Raw genomic sequence first — 17069 nt, forward strand, 5'->3', positions numbered from 1 at the left:
TAATCGTGGGTTGATCTGAAGACTGATAATTGTGTGACATAGTTCATCTTCAAAATCCCAACAACTTGCAACTTTTGGAAAGTAACAAAAAACCTAGGGGAGAGAGAATCCAAATCAACTCTGGGGGAATTGTGATCTCATAGAAAGGCTCTGATTTCTATTAGCCTCTCATATTGCCCAGGATTTAACTTGACATGTTCTCAGAGAAACAGATGATGGGATTCAGCATCATATCCAGTCACCCAAACACACATGCGCAAAGGTATCAAAGCCACAGATCTGTATTTTACAAATATAGAAACACACTTTTTAAATTCAAGTCTTGGAAATGTATGCTACGAGAGCACTGACAAAAATGCAGCGTTCAGCTCTCTGGAAAATGTTAGGAAATGTTTGTTCAAAAGTCAGCAGCTGGAGGAGGACCTTTGGAGGAGTGGAGAATTACCAGCAGGCGGTAGTCTAGTCTGGGCTTGCTGAAGTTGACAAGAAACATCTCTCCAGAATCCAGAGACTGGCCCATCACGAATGACAGAAGTCCTGGCTGCCGACAGAGTAGCGGGGACACCAAATTAGGAATACATTGGACCCTGCGGTTTATGAAAAAGAAGTCTGAAATGGGGTACGAAATAAGCTTTTCTGGGGCTTGAAAAGGACAGTATCAAATCGAGCGGCAGCGAACCAGCGGAGCAGCGGGGACAGCAGAGCAGCTCACAGCAGGAGTTTGCCTGGGACTGGTAAGTATCCGAGTGTGTGTGTTTGCTTGCTGAGGAAGTATCCGAGCGTGTGTTTGCTGGGAGGGAGCCTGAGTGAGTGTCTGATTGGCTGCTAGCCTGCAGGGGGCGGGCATTAGGGTGTCTGTGTGTTTGCGTCAGGGAAGCCTGGCTGTTTAAAAATAGCCGGAGCCTCGCGAACCAGCTGAGCGGCAGCGAACCAGCGGAGCAGCGGGGACAGCAGAGCAGCTCACAGCAGGAGTTTGCCTGGGACTGGTAAGTATCCGAGTGTGTGTGTTTGCTTGCTGAGGAAGTATCCGAGCGTGTGTTTGCTGGGAGGGAGCCTGAGTGAGTGTCTGATTGGCTGCTAGCCTGCAGGGGGCGGGCATTAGGGTGTCTGTGTGTTTGCGTCAGGGAAGCCTGGCTGTTTAAAAATAGCCGGAGCCTCGCGAACCAGCTGAGCGGCAGCGAACCAGCGGAGCAGCGGGGACAGCAGAGCAGCTCACAGCAGGAGTTTGCCTGGGACTGGTAAGTATCCGAGTGTGTGTGTTTGCTTGCTGAGGAAGTATCCGAGCGTGTGTTTGCTGGGAGGGAGCCTGAGTGAGTGTCTGATTGGCTGCTAGCCTGCAGGGGGCGGGCATTAGGGTGTCTGTGTGTTTGCGTCAGGGAAGCCTGGCTGTTTAAAAATAGCCGGAGCCTCGCGAACCAGCTGAGCGGCAGCGAACCAGCGGAGCAGCGGGGACAGCAGAGCAGCTCACAGCAGGAGTTTGCCTGGGACTGGTAAGTATCCGAGTGTGTGTGTTTGCTTGCTGAGGAAGTATCCGAGCGTGTGTTTGCTGGGAGGGAGCCTGAGTGAGTGTCTGATTGGCTGCTAGCCTGCAGGGGGCGGGCATTAGGGTGTCTGTGTGTTTGCGTCAGGGAAGCCTGGCTGTTTAAAAATAGCCGGAGCCTCGCGAACCAGCTGAGCGGCAGCGGAGCAGCGGGGACAGCAGAGCAGCTCACAGCAGGAGTTTGCCTGGGAGTTCGCCTGGAGTGAGCCCAGTGAGGCTTACATCTTGCCAACGTCTCTGAGGAAGCTCATAGTAGGTAGGTGATATGGAAGGGGGGGGTTCAGCTATTGTGACCTGCACTGGATGTGCCATGTTTGTCTTTCTTCCACAGGACAGAAGCGACTTTGTCTGTACAAAGTGCAAGCTGGTCTCCATATTGGAAGAGAAGATTGAAGGTCTGGAGCAACAGGTAACGACCCTGCGTTGTATACGAGAGACTGAGGATTTTCTGGACCAAACTCAGGATAGCCTTCTAGGGGCACAAAGCTCTAAAGATATAGAGCAGGTTGCACAGAGGAGCCAAGAGGCCAGTGAAGAAGCTTGGCAACATGTGACCTCCAGAAGAGGTAGCGGAATGTCCGGGTTCCAGTAACACAGACACAGGTAACTAACCGCTTTCATGTTCTCTCCACAGGTACCATTGCGGAGAGTGGACCAGATGATATGTCTGGGGGGAGAAAGCAGAAGGAGACCCCGCTGGTTGGGAGGCATGAGATGCGATGTCCTGAGGTTGGGGGTTCCACGACCACCACTCCCAAGAGGAGAAGGCGGGTGGTGGTGGTCGGGGACTCTCTCCTCCGGGGGACTGAGTCATCTATCTGCCGCCCTGACCGGGAAAACCGAGAAGTCTGCTGCTTGCCAGGGGCTAAGATTCGTGATGTGACGGAGAGACTGCCGAGACTCATCAAGCCCTCGGATCGCTACCCCTTCCTGCTTCTCCACGTGGGCACCAATGACACTGCCAAGAATGACCTTGAGCGGATCACTGCGGACTACGTGGCTCTGGGAAGAAGGATAAAGGAGTTGGAGGCGCAAGTGGTGTTCTCGTCCATCCTCCCCGTGGAAGGAAAAGGCCTGGGTAGGGACCGTCGAATCGTGGAGGTCAACGAATGGCTACGCAGGTGGTGTCGGAGAGAAGGCTTTGGATTCTTTGACCATGGGATGGTGTTCCATGAAGGAGGAGTGCTGGGCAGAGACGGGCTCCATCTTACGAAGAGAGGGAAGAACATCTTTGCCAGCAGGCTGGCTAACCTAGTGAGGAGGGCTTTAAACTAGGTTCACCGGGGGAAGGAGACCAAAGCCCTGAGGTAAGTGGGAAAGCGGGATACCGGGAGGAAGCACAGGCAGGAATGTCTGAGAGGGGAGGGCTCCTGCCTCATACTGGGAATGAGGGGCAATCAACAGGTTATCTCAAGTGCTTATATACAAATGCACAAAGCCTTGGAAACAAGCAGGGAGAACTGGAGGTCCTGGTGATGTCAAGGAATTATGACGTGATTGGAATAACAGAGACTTGGTGGGATAACTCACATGACTGGAGTACAGTCATGGATGGTTATAAACTGTTCAGGAAGGACAGGCAGGGCAGAAAAGGTGGGGGAGTAGCACTGTATGTAAGGGAGCAGTATGACTGCTCAGAGCTCCGGTACGAAACTGTGGAAAAACCTGAGTGTCTCTGGATTAAGTTTAGAAGTGTGTGCAACAAGAGTGATGTCATGGTGGGAGTCTGCTATAGACCACCGGACCAGGGGGATGAGGTGGATGAGGCTTTCTTCCGGCAACTCACGGAAGCTACTAGATCGCATGCCCTGATTCTCATGGGTGACTTTAATTTTCCTGATATCTGCTGGGAGAGCAATACAGCGGTGCATAGACAATCCAGGAAGTTTTTGGAAAGCGTAGGGGACAATTTCCTGGTGCAAGTGCTAGGGGAGCCAACTAGGGGGAGCGCTTTTCTTGACCTGCTGCTCACAAACCGGGTAGAATTAGTGGGGGAAGCAAAAGTGGATGGGAATCTGGGAGGCAGTGACCATGAGTTGGTTGAGTTCAGGATCCTGACGCAGGGAAGAAAGGTAAGCAGCAGGATACGGACCCTGGACTTCAGGAAAGCAGACTTTGACTCCCTCAGGGAACAGATGGCCAGGATCCCCTGGGGGACTAACATGAAAGGGAAGGGAGTCCAGGAGAGCTGGCTGTATTTCAAGGAATCCCTGTGAGGTTACAGGGACAAACCATCCCGATGAGTCGAAAGAATAGTAAATATGGCAGGCGACCAGCTTGGCTTAATGGTGAAATCCTAGCGGATCTTAAACATAAAAAAGAAGCTTACAAGAAGTGGAAGCTTGGACATATGACCAGGGAAGAGTATAAAAATATTGCTCGGGCATGTAGGAAAGATATCAGGAGGGCCAAATCGCACCTGGAGCTGCAGCTAGCAAGAGATGTCAAGAGTAACAAGAAGGGTTTCTTCAGGTATGTTGGCAACAAGAAGAAAGCCAAGGAAAGTGTGGGCCCCTTACTGAATGAGGGAGGCAAGCTAGTGACAGAGGATGTGGAAAAAGCTAATGTACTCAATGCTTTTTTTGCCTCTGTTTTCACTAACAAGGTCAGCTCCCAGACTGCTGTGCTGGGCAACACAAAATGGGGAAGAGATGGCCAGCCCTCTGTAGAGATAGAGGTGGTTAGGGACTATTTAGAAAAGCTGGACGTGCACAAGTCCATGGGGCCGGACGAATTGCATCCGAGAGTGCTGAAGGAATTGGCGGCTGTGATTGCAGAGCCCTTGGCCATTATCTTTGAAAACTCGTGGCGAACGGGGGAAGTCCCGGATGACTGGAAAAAGGCTAATGTAGTGCCCATCTTTAAAAAAGGGAAGAAGGAGGATCCTGGGAACTACAGGCCGGTCAGCCTCACCTCAGTCCCTGGAAAAATCATGGAGCAGGTCCTCAAAGAATCAATCCTGAAGCACTTAGAGGAGAGGAAAGTGATCAGGAACAGTCAGCATGGATTCACCAAGGGAAGGTCATGCCTGACTAATCTAATCGCCTTTTATGATGAGATTACTGGTTCTGTGGATGAAGGGAAAGCAGTGGATGTATTGTTTCTTGACTTTAGCAAAGCTTTTGACACGGTCTCCCACAGCATTCTTGTCAGCAAGTTAAGGAAGTATGGGCTGGATGAATGCACTATAAGGTGGGTAGAAAGCTGGCTAGATTGTCGGGCTCAACGGGTAGTGATCAATGGCTCCATGTCTAGTTGGCAGCCGGTGTCAAGTGGAGTGCCCCAGGGGTCGGTCCTGGGGCCCGTTTTGTTCAATATCTTCATAAATGATCTGGAGGATGGTGTGGATTGCACTCTCAGCAAATTTGCGGATGATACTAAACTGGGAGGAGTGGTAGATACGCTGGAGGGGAGGGATAGGATACAGAAGGACCTAGACAAATTGGAGGATTGGGCCAAAAGAAATCTAATGAGGTTCAATAAGGATAAATGCAGGGTCCTGCACTTAGGATGGAAGAATCCAATGCACCGCTACAGACTAGGGACCGAATGGCTCGGCAGCAGTTCTGCGGAAAGGACCTAGGGGTGACAGTGGACGAGAAGCTGGATATGAGTCAGCAGTGTGCCCTTGTTGCCAAGAAGGCCAATGGCATTTTGGGTTGTATAAGTAGGGGCATAGCGAGCAGATCGAGGGACGTGATCGTTCCCCTCTATTCGACACTGGTGAGGCCTCATCTGGAGTACTGTGTCCAGTTTTGGGCCCCACACTACAGGAAGGATGTGGATAAATTGGAAAGAGTACAACGAAGGGCAACGAAAATGATTAGGGGTCTAGAGCACATGACTTATGAGGAGAGGCTGAGGGAGCTGGGATTGTTTAGTCTGCAGAAGAGAAGAATGAGGGGGGATTTGATAGCTGCTTTCAACTACCTGAAAGGGGGTTTCAAAGAGGATGGCTCTAGACTGTTCTCAATGGTAGCAGATGACAGAACGAGGAGTAATGGTCTCAAGTTGCAATGGGGGAGGTTTAGATTGGATATTAGGAAAAACTTTTTCACTAAGAGGGTGGTGAAACACTGGAATGCGTTACCTAGGGAGGTGGTAGAATCTCCTTCCTTAGAGGTTTTTAAGGTCAGGCTTGACAAAGCCCTAGCTGGGATGATTTAACGGGGACTTGGTCCTGCTTTGAGCAGGGGGTTGGACTAGATGACCTTCTGGGGTCCCTTCCAACCCTGATATTCTATGATTCTATGATTCTATGACAGTGGGCACTGCCAGATGATTAGCCCTGAAGTGGATTCCTAGGTTTTAATTTTACATAATAAATTACAAATTTTGTTAATTCTTCCTCGAATGAAGGTATGCTGAAAAGGGATTTCTGCAGCAGGCTTCAAAGAACACCCACTGTCCCTATCAGGGGATCCCTGCACTTGAGGACAGGGTCCTCCTAATAAAGAAGGAGAAAGAAGGGGAGTTCCAAAGTAAAATTTCGAAGTGAGAAGTTTAGTGGTGGCAGCAGGTAACCAACGCCAAGGTGACAGAAAACCTGAGGTCATGAGAAGCCCAATCCTGCAAATCCTTAAACACATGCTCACGTATGTGAGGAGTCCATTTGAACTCAATGTGTAAACTTAAACATGGACATAATTCATTTCAACTTCAATTTTATTTTTAATTGAAAGTGATGTAAAACTTATTAGATGTTGTTTTTCACTTTTAGCCAATAATGAATGTGAAGTACCCCTCAATAACCAAAACTAGAGGAGAATATTTAAAAAGTTGTATTTGTATAACGAAGAACAGAGTCCAGAAGCCACTAGTACTTCTGTGTAATCATGTCATTTCTTTCCTTTGCATTTTGATCTTTGAAGACAGCAGGAGACATCCTATAATGAGATCAGGAAGTAGCCATATACAGTGAACACATGCACTTAGATAATCAGCACATTCCTTTTTTATTAGATATCTCAGCTCAAACAATTATACCTTTCAGATGCTTCAAAGCATCTTTATGTTTAATAGCATTTTTACTATGAGAATAAGGTTGAAGAAAGCAGACTTTTTTTGAAAGAGGAATAAAAGCACAGCTAAGTTTCGCATGCTATTGTGTGTAAAAAGCTCTAAAGCTAATTTAGAGACATGAAAGCATAAACTTGATGTACATTCTGATACAGTCCAGCCTTAAGTGCTTTTATAAAGAAAAGCTAGCAATGAAAAAGTAATATGTTTTCAAATTAAATTGTTTACAAAAAAAATAAAAATCCAAGCACAGCTAAGTTTTTATAATACAATGTGGTATCATTTAACTTCACTAATGTAAAGAACTGGGGTGAAAGATGTAAAAGCTATTTTTTGATGCATGAGCATTCTGACAGGCACACACCACTCTACAAATTTCATCAAAAAAGATATTAGATGTGCTGACTTGCTTTTCTAGATAAAAGCTGTGAAAAAGAAGTCAAAGGCTAGGGGTCAGAACTGGTGACATTTTTCTCTCTGTCAAAGTCTCTGACAAATGGATTGAGGGAGCAGGTGAGACGTTAATCACAACTGTATATTTTTTACTACTCATATGTATACCATTAGGTTCCTGCCAAATTGGCAGTCATGGTAGATACCCCCATAGCATTGTGTTATTCAGGGAAGACTACCAACTTACTTTTTAATGCACAGCTCCAGATGTACAAGTCTTGACATATGCACAATGTAAATCACTCCATGAAATTTCAATAACACTTTTGTTGCATTTTTCTTCTAATAAGTGCTAATGCATGTGTAGGGAAACAGAATTAACCTAAGCTTCAAGATCTTATCTACATTTTTGCATTTGAATTAAAAAAAAAAAAAAAAAAAAAGGATCCATCAAAAGTATTCCTACCCCATCGATGTTTATAATCATCTGGAAGGCTGAAAACCATTTTAAGCATTACATGGTAAGTGGGTTTGCTATGATATGTTCTGGACATATTGGGCTACTAGTGTTTAAAAGTGAATTGTTTGCTTCAGCACTCTAACTCAATTTTAAATGAAGAATTACATGGACTCTGCAAAAAGGTAGTGGTGGGCCGGGGAGGGGCCTTAGTAGACTGGTGTGGGAAGTTCCAGAGAAGGAACAGAGGGATCACATTTTGCTTCAACTAAAAAGTATGGATCATGACTCAGAACACTGTTGAGTAAGATCCTGGCGGCTCCAGCCAGCACCGCTGACTGGGCCATTGACTGTCCGGTTTGGGGTGCTGTGCAACAGTGCTGGCAGGCTCCCTGCTAGCCTCTGCACCGCACGGCTCCCGGGAAGCAGCTGGTATGTTTGTTCCCCCTCCAGCTCTTACAGCTACCTAGGACAGGGGTGTAGAACCCACGGGCCGGATTCAGCACCATGGTTCATTTCATCCAGCCCCCGGTGCCCCCCCCCGGGGCTGGAGCTGCGAGCTCAGGCTCACCCCATTGCGGGGGGAAGCCCTGAGTCTCCACGCCCCCCAGCGGGTAAGTGGCTCACGATTGATTTTTTTTCTGTGGGTCAATGGCCCATGACAGAAAAAAGGTGCCCCACTCCCCCAGCCGGAGACCTCACTCCCTCCCCCGTGCCCCAACCCCCTGCCCCAGCCCTGATCCCCCTACCACCCTCCAAACCCCTCACTCCCAGCCTGGAGCACCCTCCTGCACCCCAAACCCTTCATCTCCAGCCCAGAGCCCTCAGCCCTCTCCCACACCCTGAACCTCTCATTTCTGAACCCACCCCGTAACCCACACCTCCAGCCCAGAGCCCATACCTCCTCCCACACCCCAACTCCCTACCTCAGCCCGGAGCTTCCTCCCATACTCCAATCCCTCAGCTCTGCCCCCCGAGCCCAGAGCCCTCTCCCATATCCCAAACTCTTCATCTCTAGCCCCACCCCAGAGCCCGCACCCAAGCCAGAGCCCTCATCCCTGGTGAAACTGAGCGAGCGACAGAGGGAGAGGGGACTGAGTGAGTGTGAGCGGGGCCTCAGAGAAGGAGCGGGGCATGGGCAGGGCAAGGGTGTTCAATTTTGTGTGGCAAACCTATTGATGAGACATCCTTCGCACCCCTGCTCCCTATATAGATTACTATACTCTTCCCAGCATGAATGAACTACATGGGCTAAACATTGGTTGCATATGGAACCTGAACAACAAAGCCATTCACAGAGGGACCTATAGAGCAGCTTCTGTAGGGTTCCGCAGAGCCTGATCTAGAGTGGAACACTTGCAACCCCATAGCGCTACATTAGCCAGAGTAATTCTGGCATATTCATAAAATGCAAACATCAACTAGAATGTAACTCATAGTATCTGATCAAGACCTCACACCAAGATCAGTTTGAAAAAGTTTGCACCTCAAAACTACAAGGCAACTTTAAAAAAAAGAAATGAACACTGTTGAAAACATTTTAAATAACTTTGGCACACTGCAAAGAAAAAAGAAAAAAAAAAAACCCTTATGCTTTTCTTACTCAAGATTATTATGTACAAGGTTCAAAGACTACTCCCAAGAGCTGAGTTTTCTTATCATAGACTCTTCAAACCTCATCTTATTTTAAAACAAGAGAAGAGAGATCTCATCACCCATAGTATTTTTCTTACATTGACATTGACAACAAAATTCTTTATCACTAGCTAAATTCAGGCATGATTGTCAGCAATGATCTTTGCAAAACATGAAAGCAGATGTGGAAAAGAAGGTGTGACAAAGCCAATCTGCTTTTTACCAAGGCAGGGCAAATGAAAATTGAATCACGGAATATCCACCAATGAAAAAGTCTCAAGTCATAAAATAATAGAACCACAAAATAAAAATTGCCACATGGTAAAAATGTTTACAAATTGCAATAAGTTAATCCTAAATGGAAGTACTAATCAAAACTTCTAAATTAAATTAAAAATAGCTGTAATATTTCAAAGAGAAGAGATTTTACCATAACATATTGATTGGCTTTACTGCTTAATCAAAGGGGACAGATTATGTTTTAGAGCGTTTGTATTCTAGTATCCAATTATATACTCTGTCAACCTAATCCAATTAAATAATGTAGGGCTGTACAGGAAACAATTGAAATATATGCAGACAATTTTAGTAGTACTCATTAAATTATGATTTAAGACATCTACCATAATGAGCCTTTCTCCGCACTCAAAAGGGAAAGGACAGTACCTGGTTTATGATTTTTGTTCCACATGTTTAAAAATATATATGACTCACCCAGAACATGAAAGGATTAGTTAACTTGAATATGTGTAACTAATGACAGAACAGATTCTCCAAAACCTGGTTAGTAATTCAAATATTTTTAAAATAATTGCAATGGATTATTGTACACTATTTAAAATGCATCCTAACAATTTCAGGATCCAAGGCCTCATAACCTCTTTTCCCTGTGAACCATTAAACAGCCACTCATAATAAATAATATTTGTGAGAAATAGATCATAAAAATTAAAAGGACACAAAGAAATCATGAAGTAGCTTCTTTCCACTGAGCTGTTAGTGCAGCACTTTGCATCTTTAAAGCACTATGCGAGCACTAAGTATTAAAGCAGTTCCAGAACTGAACAAAACACAGAAACATTGGACAAGAAACAAACACTTTTACTGATGTCAAAATTTACTCTTGATCAAGCAGAAGAGTTCTAAAGCTGTGTCTACACTAAAGGGGCTTGGTCTACATTTAAAAAAAATTAGGTAGACCTAGCTATGTCACTCAAAGCTATGAAAAAATTCACACCCAAAGCTCCATAATTAGATTGACCTAACCCCTGGTGTAGATATGGCTAGGCTGATAGAAGAATTCTTCCATTGACCTGACTATGCAGGAGACATGGATTAACTGCATCGATGGAAAAACCCCTTCCATAAGCGTAGGAAGCTTCTACACTATGGCACTACAGTGGCACAGCTATATTACTGTTGCTCTGCCACTGTAGCAGCTGTAATGTAGACATGCCCAGAGGCTATACCAGCATAGCTACGCAAGAATAACCCCATAGCGCAGATGCAGTCTACACCAATGGAAGGAGTTTTCCCTCAGTGTAGGAATACCGCCTCCCTGACTCATGGTAACTATGTTGATGGAAGCATTCTTCTGTCGGCTTAGCTGCATCTATACTGGGGGTTAGGTTGGCATAACTATGTTGGTCAGGAGTGTTTTTTTTCCAAGCCTCAAAGAGACATACCTATGTCAACCTAATTTAAGTGTAGGCCAAACCTAAATAGCACACTTCTGCATTTTTCTTGGAGTTATTTCCATGCAACAAAGTGTTTTCTAGGACTACAGATTTAGTTTAAAAAGTGAAGAAACTTGCCTGACAAGGCAAGTCAGGCTTGTGATGTCAAAGCAATTTAGATCAAAATTTAGTATGACCTATAGCAAGGGAACATCAGTTAATTTGTTTTAACAATACTTAACACCAAAACGTACAATATAAGCAAAAGGACTGCTAAGAGTTTCTACTGATGGCACTGTAGTTCAATATTTACATTAAACAGATCTTATACCTCCTCAGTTACTGTAACCTATCAAAAGCATTACATAAATTTAAAAAATATAGTTACAGCTGATTACAAACAAACCTTTTTTGAGATTCAGTCTCCCTCCTGGCTTGTTCCAATGTCAATTCTTCAGCTACTCTTTTCTTTAGTTCTTCTTCATTAACTACAATTAGCAAAAAAAAAAATTAACTTTAAACATGACAATTTAAAAATATGTTGCAGGAACACAGTATGTCCAATTACAGAAGCAAGCAAAATTTTGCAAACTTTTTTTATTTTCTTCATTTCTCTATTCAGCAATGTATGCATTTTCCTCGAATTGTATTCATTACAAATTTTCAATTAACACACTCCCACCAAAAAAAAGTTATGTCATGTCATAAGAAACACACACACACACACACACACATATAAATCTTCTTGCAACTTTGAACCTCTAACACCTTAGCATCAACAAGTAAACTGGGTTAGGAGGGAAACAAGTTCCAGTAAGAAGGATGCTCCTCTGGTAGCTCCCTTTTGTTTAAAGGAACTATCTCTACTGTAGCAAGGAGAAATAATCATATATTCAGATCCCAAAGCACTTAAGACATTAAGGTTAAAGCCAACAGCCTGACCTCCACCCAGGAACTTAACAGAAATCAGTACAATTTCCAGAATACTGCCTCACACATCACTCAAATGGCCTGCTGAATTTTGCATTACCCTGAGACTAAATGGTCCCAAATGGAGAAGGGCAACAGGTTCACATCAGAGAAAGATTTGCACACTTCTAGATAGGCCCAAACTGAAAAAAAAAAAAAAAATCTTTTTTGCCACAGGCTACTATTTGATCTTCCAAAAATCAGTCATGAACCTACTAAAAGTCCAAGACTGCATAGTCTGAGTCAAAAATAGAAGACTCATCCCTCCCATCTCTTAACCAGGGCTAGAGAGTTCACCAATGCCAGCTACTCCTGTTGCTTTCATCAAATCATTGTCACTCCTTTGGTTTTATCTGCATTTGGCCTAACCAGCACAGTCTCAAGTTCTCTCCAATTCCATAAAGACACTGATTATTATTATATGGGATTACTCTATTTCCAAATATGTACCAAATATGTATCTCATATTTTAGAGCATCCCAAAAAGCTAAAAATACAAAAGGTATCAATTAACTAAGGAATATGGATTTAGTTCACATGTTGCAGCACATACTAATCTCCCCCAGCACCTCAGTGAGCATCACAGATAAAAACAAAAGCAATTTAGATTCTGTTAAGAAAGTAGGAAATTTCTGTATTTTTATGGAGACTCAGTTTACCCACTCACTGTTTTATTGCTACCTACTTGGACTCAGATAGTTACTTCTTTCCAGATACTCCCCTAGCGCTAAGGAGACAGGGTAGGGTGTCTGACCATCATTAACGACCATCAACAAGCGAATAGTACATGCCCTGACAGAATGAAGGGAGAGCTGCAAAATAAGTGAAGCCAGCTCTCTCCAAATCCCTAGAGAATGAAGTGTTATTACAGCCATTTACAGCAGGAGGCTGAGCAGCTCAGGAGAGAGGTACCAAAGAGCATGTTTCCTGAAAAAGGAGGAACCTTTTGGCGTCCGGACTAGTTGGAGCAGATGGAATTTACTGAAGGGCCAGAAAGAGGAACTATGGATTCAGAGGAGACATCAGATGACTGCAGACCAACAGAGGGGTCTTGGAATCCTGAAAGGTCATGAACCCCAAAGAATGCTCAGAACTCATGTGAACCTGAGGCATTTAGGGATCTGGAGCAAAAAAAATTTGTCCCTTCCAGACCTGATATTCTATTCTATGATTCTATGATTCACAGGTAATGGTATATAGATGCTCACTGTTTTACCTAGATCTGTGTATCTCATACTGTCTGAAACCTGTCTAAAGTAGAGAATTATTGTTCTAAAAATCCTTCTGCAAGGCCCGTGTCTGTTTACTTCAACTATCACATGTCCCTGGAGGGATAAACTATAAACCTGAGTGCCTACAAAGGTGGAGCTTTGAGGAAGGAAGTGCTTAAGCTTCTGGGGATCAATACTCAACTTAGGAGCCTAGGACATTTAGATCACAAGGTTAGATTTCCAGGAGAGGAGTGTAACAGATAATTCAATAAGATCTACGAAAGATATTGTAGAAAATTGCCTTAAGTTTAAATATCTTTGGAGTCAACTTTATTATAAATGCAAAGTTTATGTATTAGGGTGGGCTTGCATGTAACTTCTCTAGGGAGGAGACATGGCCAATGTAAACCCTGAGAAATGTTATGAGCTTCAAAGGACTATTTTAAATTATATTCTACACATGAAGGAACTTTTGGGACAAACAAGTTAAGTGGGGGAGGAGGTAAATGCAAATTCCCACCTCTGGACCCAACCTTTTAAAGCTACACACTAAAGGAGAGAAACACCATTTGACTAACTACCTATTCACAGATCAAAGACCCAAATAGTATAAAGGAAAGACTAACCTCTGCATGGGGTTCTTGTTCTGAACAAAAGGTATGATGAACTTGTAACCACAGAAAAACGCTTGTGTGAGATTTGAAGGACTGAGCACTACTAGAGCTCTTTTTGGAGCTGGGGTGATCTTTGGTAAGCTTATTAGCATGTGTATAGGTTCTTTAATTGTTCTACTATGTTTTCTCTGTAATGATATCACCTTAGAAAGACCTGTGTTGTACATTATAGCTGTGGGCAATTACACTGTTTGTAAGTTCTGAGGCAAAAGCAGCATACGCAGGGAGCAGTGCAACCTGGAAAAACCTCAGACAGGAGTGAAAAACATGTAGGTCTCTGCCCAAGAGAGGTGACACCTGGGAACTGGAAGCCAAGAAGTGGGTGCCCTTGCTGGACTAGAGAAGCCAGAGCCCGTGACTGCAACCTTCCCACACAAAGCACAGTCTCTAGCTCCAACATCTCTGGCAAGCTTCCTGTGCACAGTCTGTCTGGTACTTCTTGTCATAGCTCAGGACAACAGCACCTGTATTCCCTCTCCATAGTCCAGCGGGGCACCCACTTCTAGGCTTCCAGCTCCCAGCTATCAACTCTTTTGGGAGGAGAGCTGTGAGTTTCCCTCCTGACCACTGTTTTTCCAGGCTGCACCGTTCCCTGCCTACGCTGCTTTGTTTGCTCCTCAGAGATTGTAAACTGTGTAAATGCCCACAGTTATAGGATACCATACAGCCATAATAAAAGGACTGCAAACAACATTTTATGTAAATCAATCTGAATATATTAAACTTAACTCTGAAAAGATATTTCAATATTTCACATCTCTAATTCAGCTCTTGGCAACATACACACGTATACAGAACAACAATTAAACTGCTCACCAGAATCAGTTTCCTGAAGTTTATTGTTCTTGTGTAAGAAAAAAGTAAAAAGAAGTCTAATGAAGCATGGAACTGTCTTTTAAAGTGTAATAAATAAGATTCAGATATCAGCTAATACAGACATAACATATTTAACCTGATCAATTACATATTGATCAGCCAAATATTAATAGGGAATAAAAAAAAAAAAGAGTGGTAGATCATTGAATCAGATTCTGTTATATAGGTGCAATGCTTCATATCTCAGTGAAGATTATAATTTCAACAGGAGGAGGACTTGGTATGAGAAAAAACAGCCTCAAAATTTCATTTGTCAGGAAAACAAAGAATCTGAAAGAAACTTCGTCTGTTAGAACAGGTTCTGGGTTAGAGCAAAAAGACTTTTCACATACGATATTCAAAACAGACAACTGGCTTTAAAAAACAACACACCCCACACTACCAGAGAACATTAGAAGCTGGTAGATAAGTCTGGTCAAACAAGTGTCATCTAAGGAAGGTAAAAACAGAGCCATTACCAAAAATTAAATAAATAAGGTACAACAAAATGGCATAACAACAAAAGAGAAAATAAAAGACAGACCCCACATTTTATTCCTATAACAAATCTTGAAATGTTTGCATCTCACAGATATTATACAGTTCCATATAGAACTGGTGAATGGTACTTCAGTGTATACACCATCAAAACTAAAGCAAAGTGGTTTTGCACCATAGCTCAAAAAAATATACATTAAGAAAACAGAGGACTAGTGCTTAATCCTAACCCACCAGAAGGTTTTATCATGCTAGTGGATAACTCCAGATCCCATCTATGATCCCAACCACACCAGTCTTCAGAATGTGCAGTGAATTTAAAATACTCATGGATTGACCAGCCCAGAAGACAGAGAGAAACATCACCCAGACTCCCAATAGAGTTAGCACATCCTCTCCCAAAACTCCAATTCTGTGGATGTTCTGGGTTCACAATTTAACTCTTAAGGGGCAAATGATAGGTGAAGCAACAGACGTATAGATAGACTTTGCCTAGGATTTTAAACACCATTACTCTTTAGATAGCATGAAAAAATACACAGATCAAGACAGAACAACATGCACCTTTATATGCAGTTTCCCATCTCAGTTTCCTCACCATTCTGGACAATATTTTGGTCTTAGGGAAGAGTATTGTGAGGACTCTTGGGGGAGGGATAGCTAAGTGGTTTGAGCATTGGCCTGCTAAACCCAGGGTTGTGAGTTCAATCCTTGAGGGGACCATTTAGGGATATGGGCAAAAATTGGGGATTGGTCCTGCTTTGAGCAGGGGGTTGGACTAGATGATCTCCTGAGGTCCCTTACAACCCCGATACTCTAGGACTCCAGGCTCATCATCCTGCATCCGGCTTCTCACCAGAATCATGTTGTCTGTCTTCCTCTGTTCTAAGTAAGCTTCCTTCCTTTCGCCTTATGGTCCTGCAGTAAATCAGGACCCTACCCCCTGAAAGCATGGCGCTCTCTCCTGCCCAAGCTTCCTGTGCATCTCTGAGAGACCCTCAAGTTTGCGTGCACATCCCACCAACAGCCCCAGATTTCTTTCTGCTGCTGCTGCTGCTGGCGCCGTGTCTACATTACAGGTACTACAGCGCTGTAGCTATGCCACTGTAGCACCACAGCTTAGACACACCTTACAGCAACAGGAGTTTTTCCATTGTTTTAGCACACTGCAGTAGTGCATCTGCAATGAGTGAAGATGTGACCTATGCCGACAGGAGACTCCTGTCAGCAAAAATACTCCCCCTCCCGAGAGGTAGTAGACATGTTGCCAGGAGAAGCTCTCCCGTCAACACAGTAGTAATGTCTACAAGGGGGGTTAGGTCAGTATAACTATATCGCTCAGGGGTGTGGATTTTCCACAGCCCTGAGCAACACAGTTATACTGACATAAATTTGTAGTGTAGACCAAGCATAAGGGCCAGTCTACATTTGAAATGCTGCTTCAGTGCGGTTGTATCGGCAGAGAATTAGGTTGGTATAACTATATTGCTCCGAGGATAAAATCGTGGTATTAACATGAGTTTTCTAAGCCATCACTCTGTTCACAAGGATTGTAGGTTACATCCTCTTTCCCATGCTTTGTTTTCTATATTTAAAGTATCAATTCTTCAAGACAGGAGCTGCATCATACTATACATTTGTACAATGCCTAGTAAAATGAGGATCAATTGTGGCAGGAGCCTCTAGTCCCACCATAATACAAATAAATAAATAAATGCTGCTGCAACTGTGGAAGTTTTATCAGAAAAAGTTCAGCGCAAATGTAGCTGTGAAATAACTGGAGGGTCTGCTGAACTACCTGTGAGTAATGGAAGCAGTTACACAGGATAAGGACACTACAGACATACAAACTAATTCCTTTGCATCAACCTTCGGCTCAGAAGATGGAGAGTTACCTAACCCAGATCTATTACTTTCAGGTAAAAAGTTGAAGCATAGTCAGAGATGAAGATGTCAAAGAGAAGAGACATTTGAATAAATTAAAGAGCAAAAAGTCATACATCTCTGAAGGAATTTAAGAATGAAGCGCCAAAGTTGCAAACAAAATTATACAATAATTAAAATCAATTACTATACTGGAGGCTTAGAGGGTACCAAATGTTTTACTTAAAAAAAGCAGTAGGGGAAACCCTGTGTTATTAT

General features: G+C 43.8%; 1 protein-coding gene across 4 annotated transcripts in view; it reads right to left on the reverse strand.

Annotated features, from left to right (window-relative positions):
* CHCHD3 (coiled-coil-helix-coiled-coil-helix domain containing 3) overlaps nt 1-17069 on the reverse strand; it is a 273302-nt gene that overhangs the window by 221085 nt on the left and 35148 nt on the right. For all 4 annotated transcript variants that reach the window (XM_038397769.2, XM_043499167.1, XM_043499163.1 and 1 more), the window contains exon 3: nt 11127-11208. In XM_038397769.2, the coding sequence (XP_038253697.1) occupies nt 11127-11208 (82 nt within the window). The remainder of the gene's footprint in view (nt 1-11126; nt 11209-17069) is intronic.

The sequence above is a fragment of the Dermochelys coriacea genome, chromosome 1, assembly GCF_009764565.3.
Source record: "Dermochelys coriacea isolate rDerCor1 chromosome 1, rDerCor1.pri.v4, whole genome shotgun sequence".
Lineage (NCBI taxonomy): Eukaryota > Metazoa > Chordata > Testudines > Dermochelyidae > Dermochelys > Dermochelys coriacea.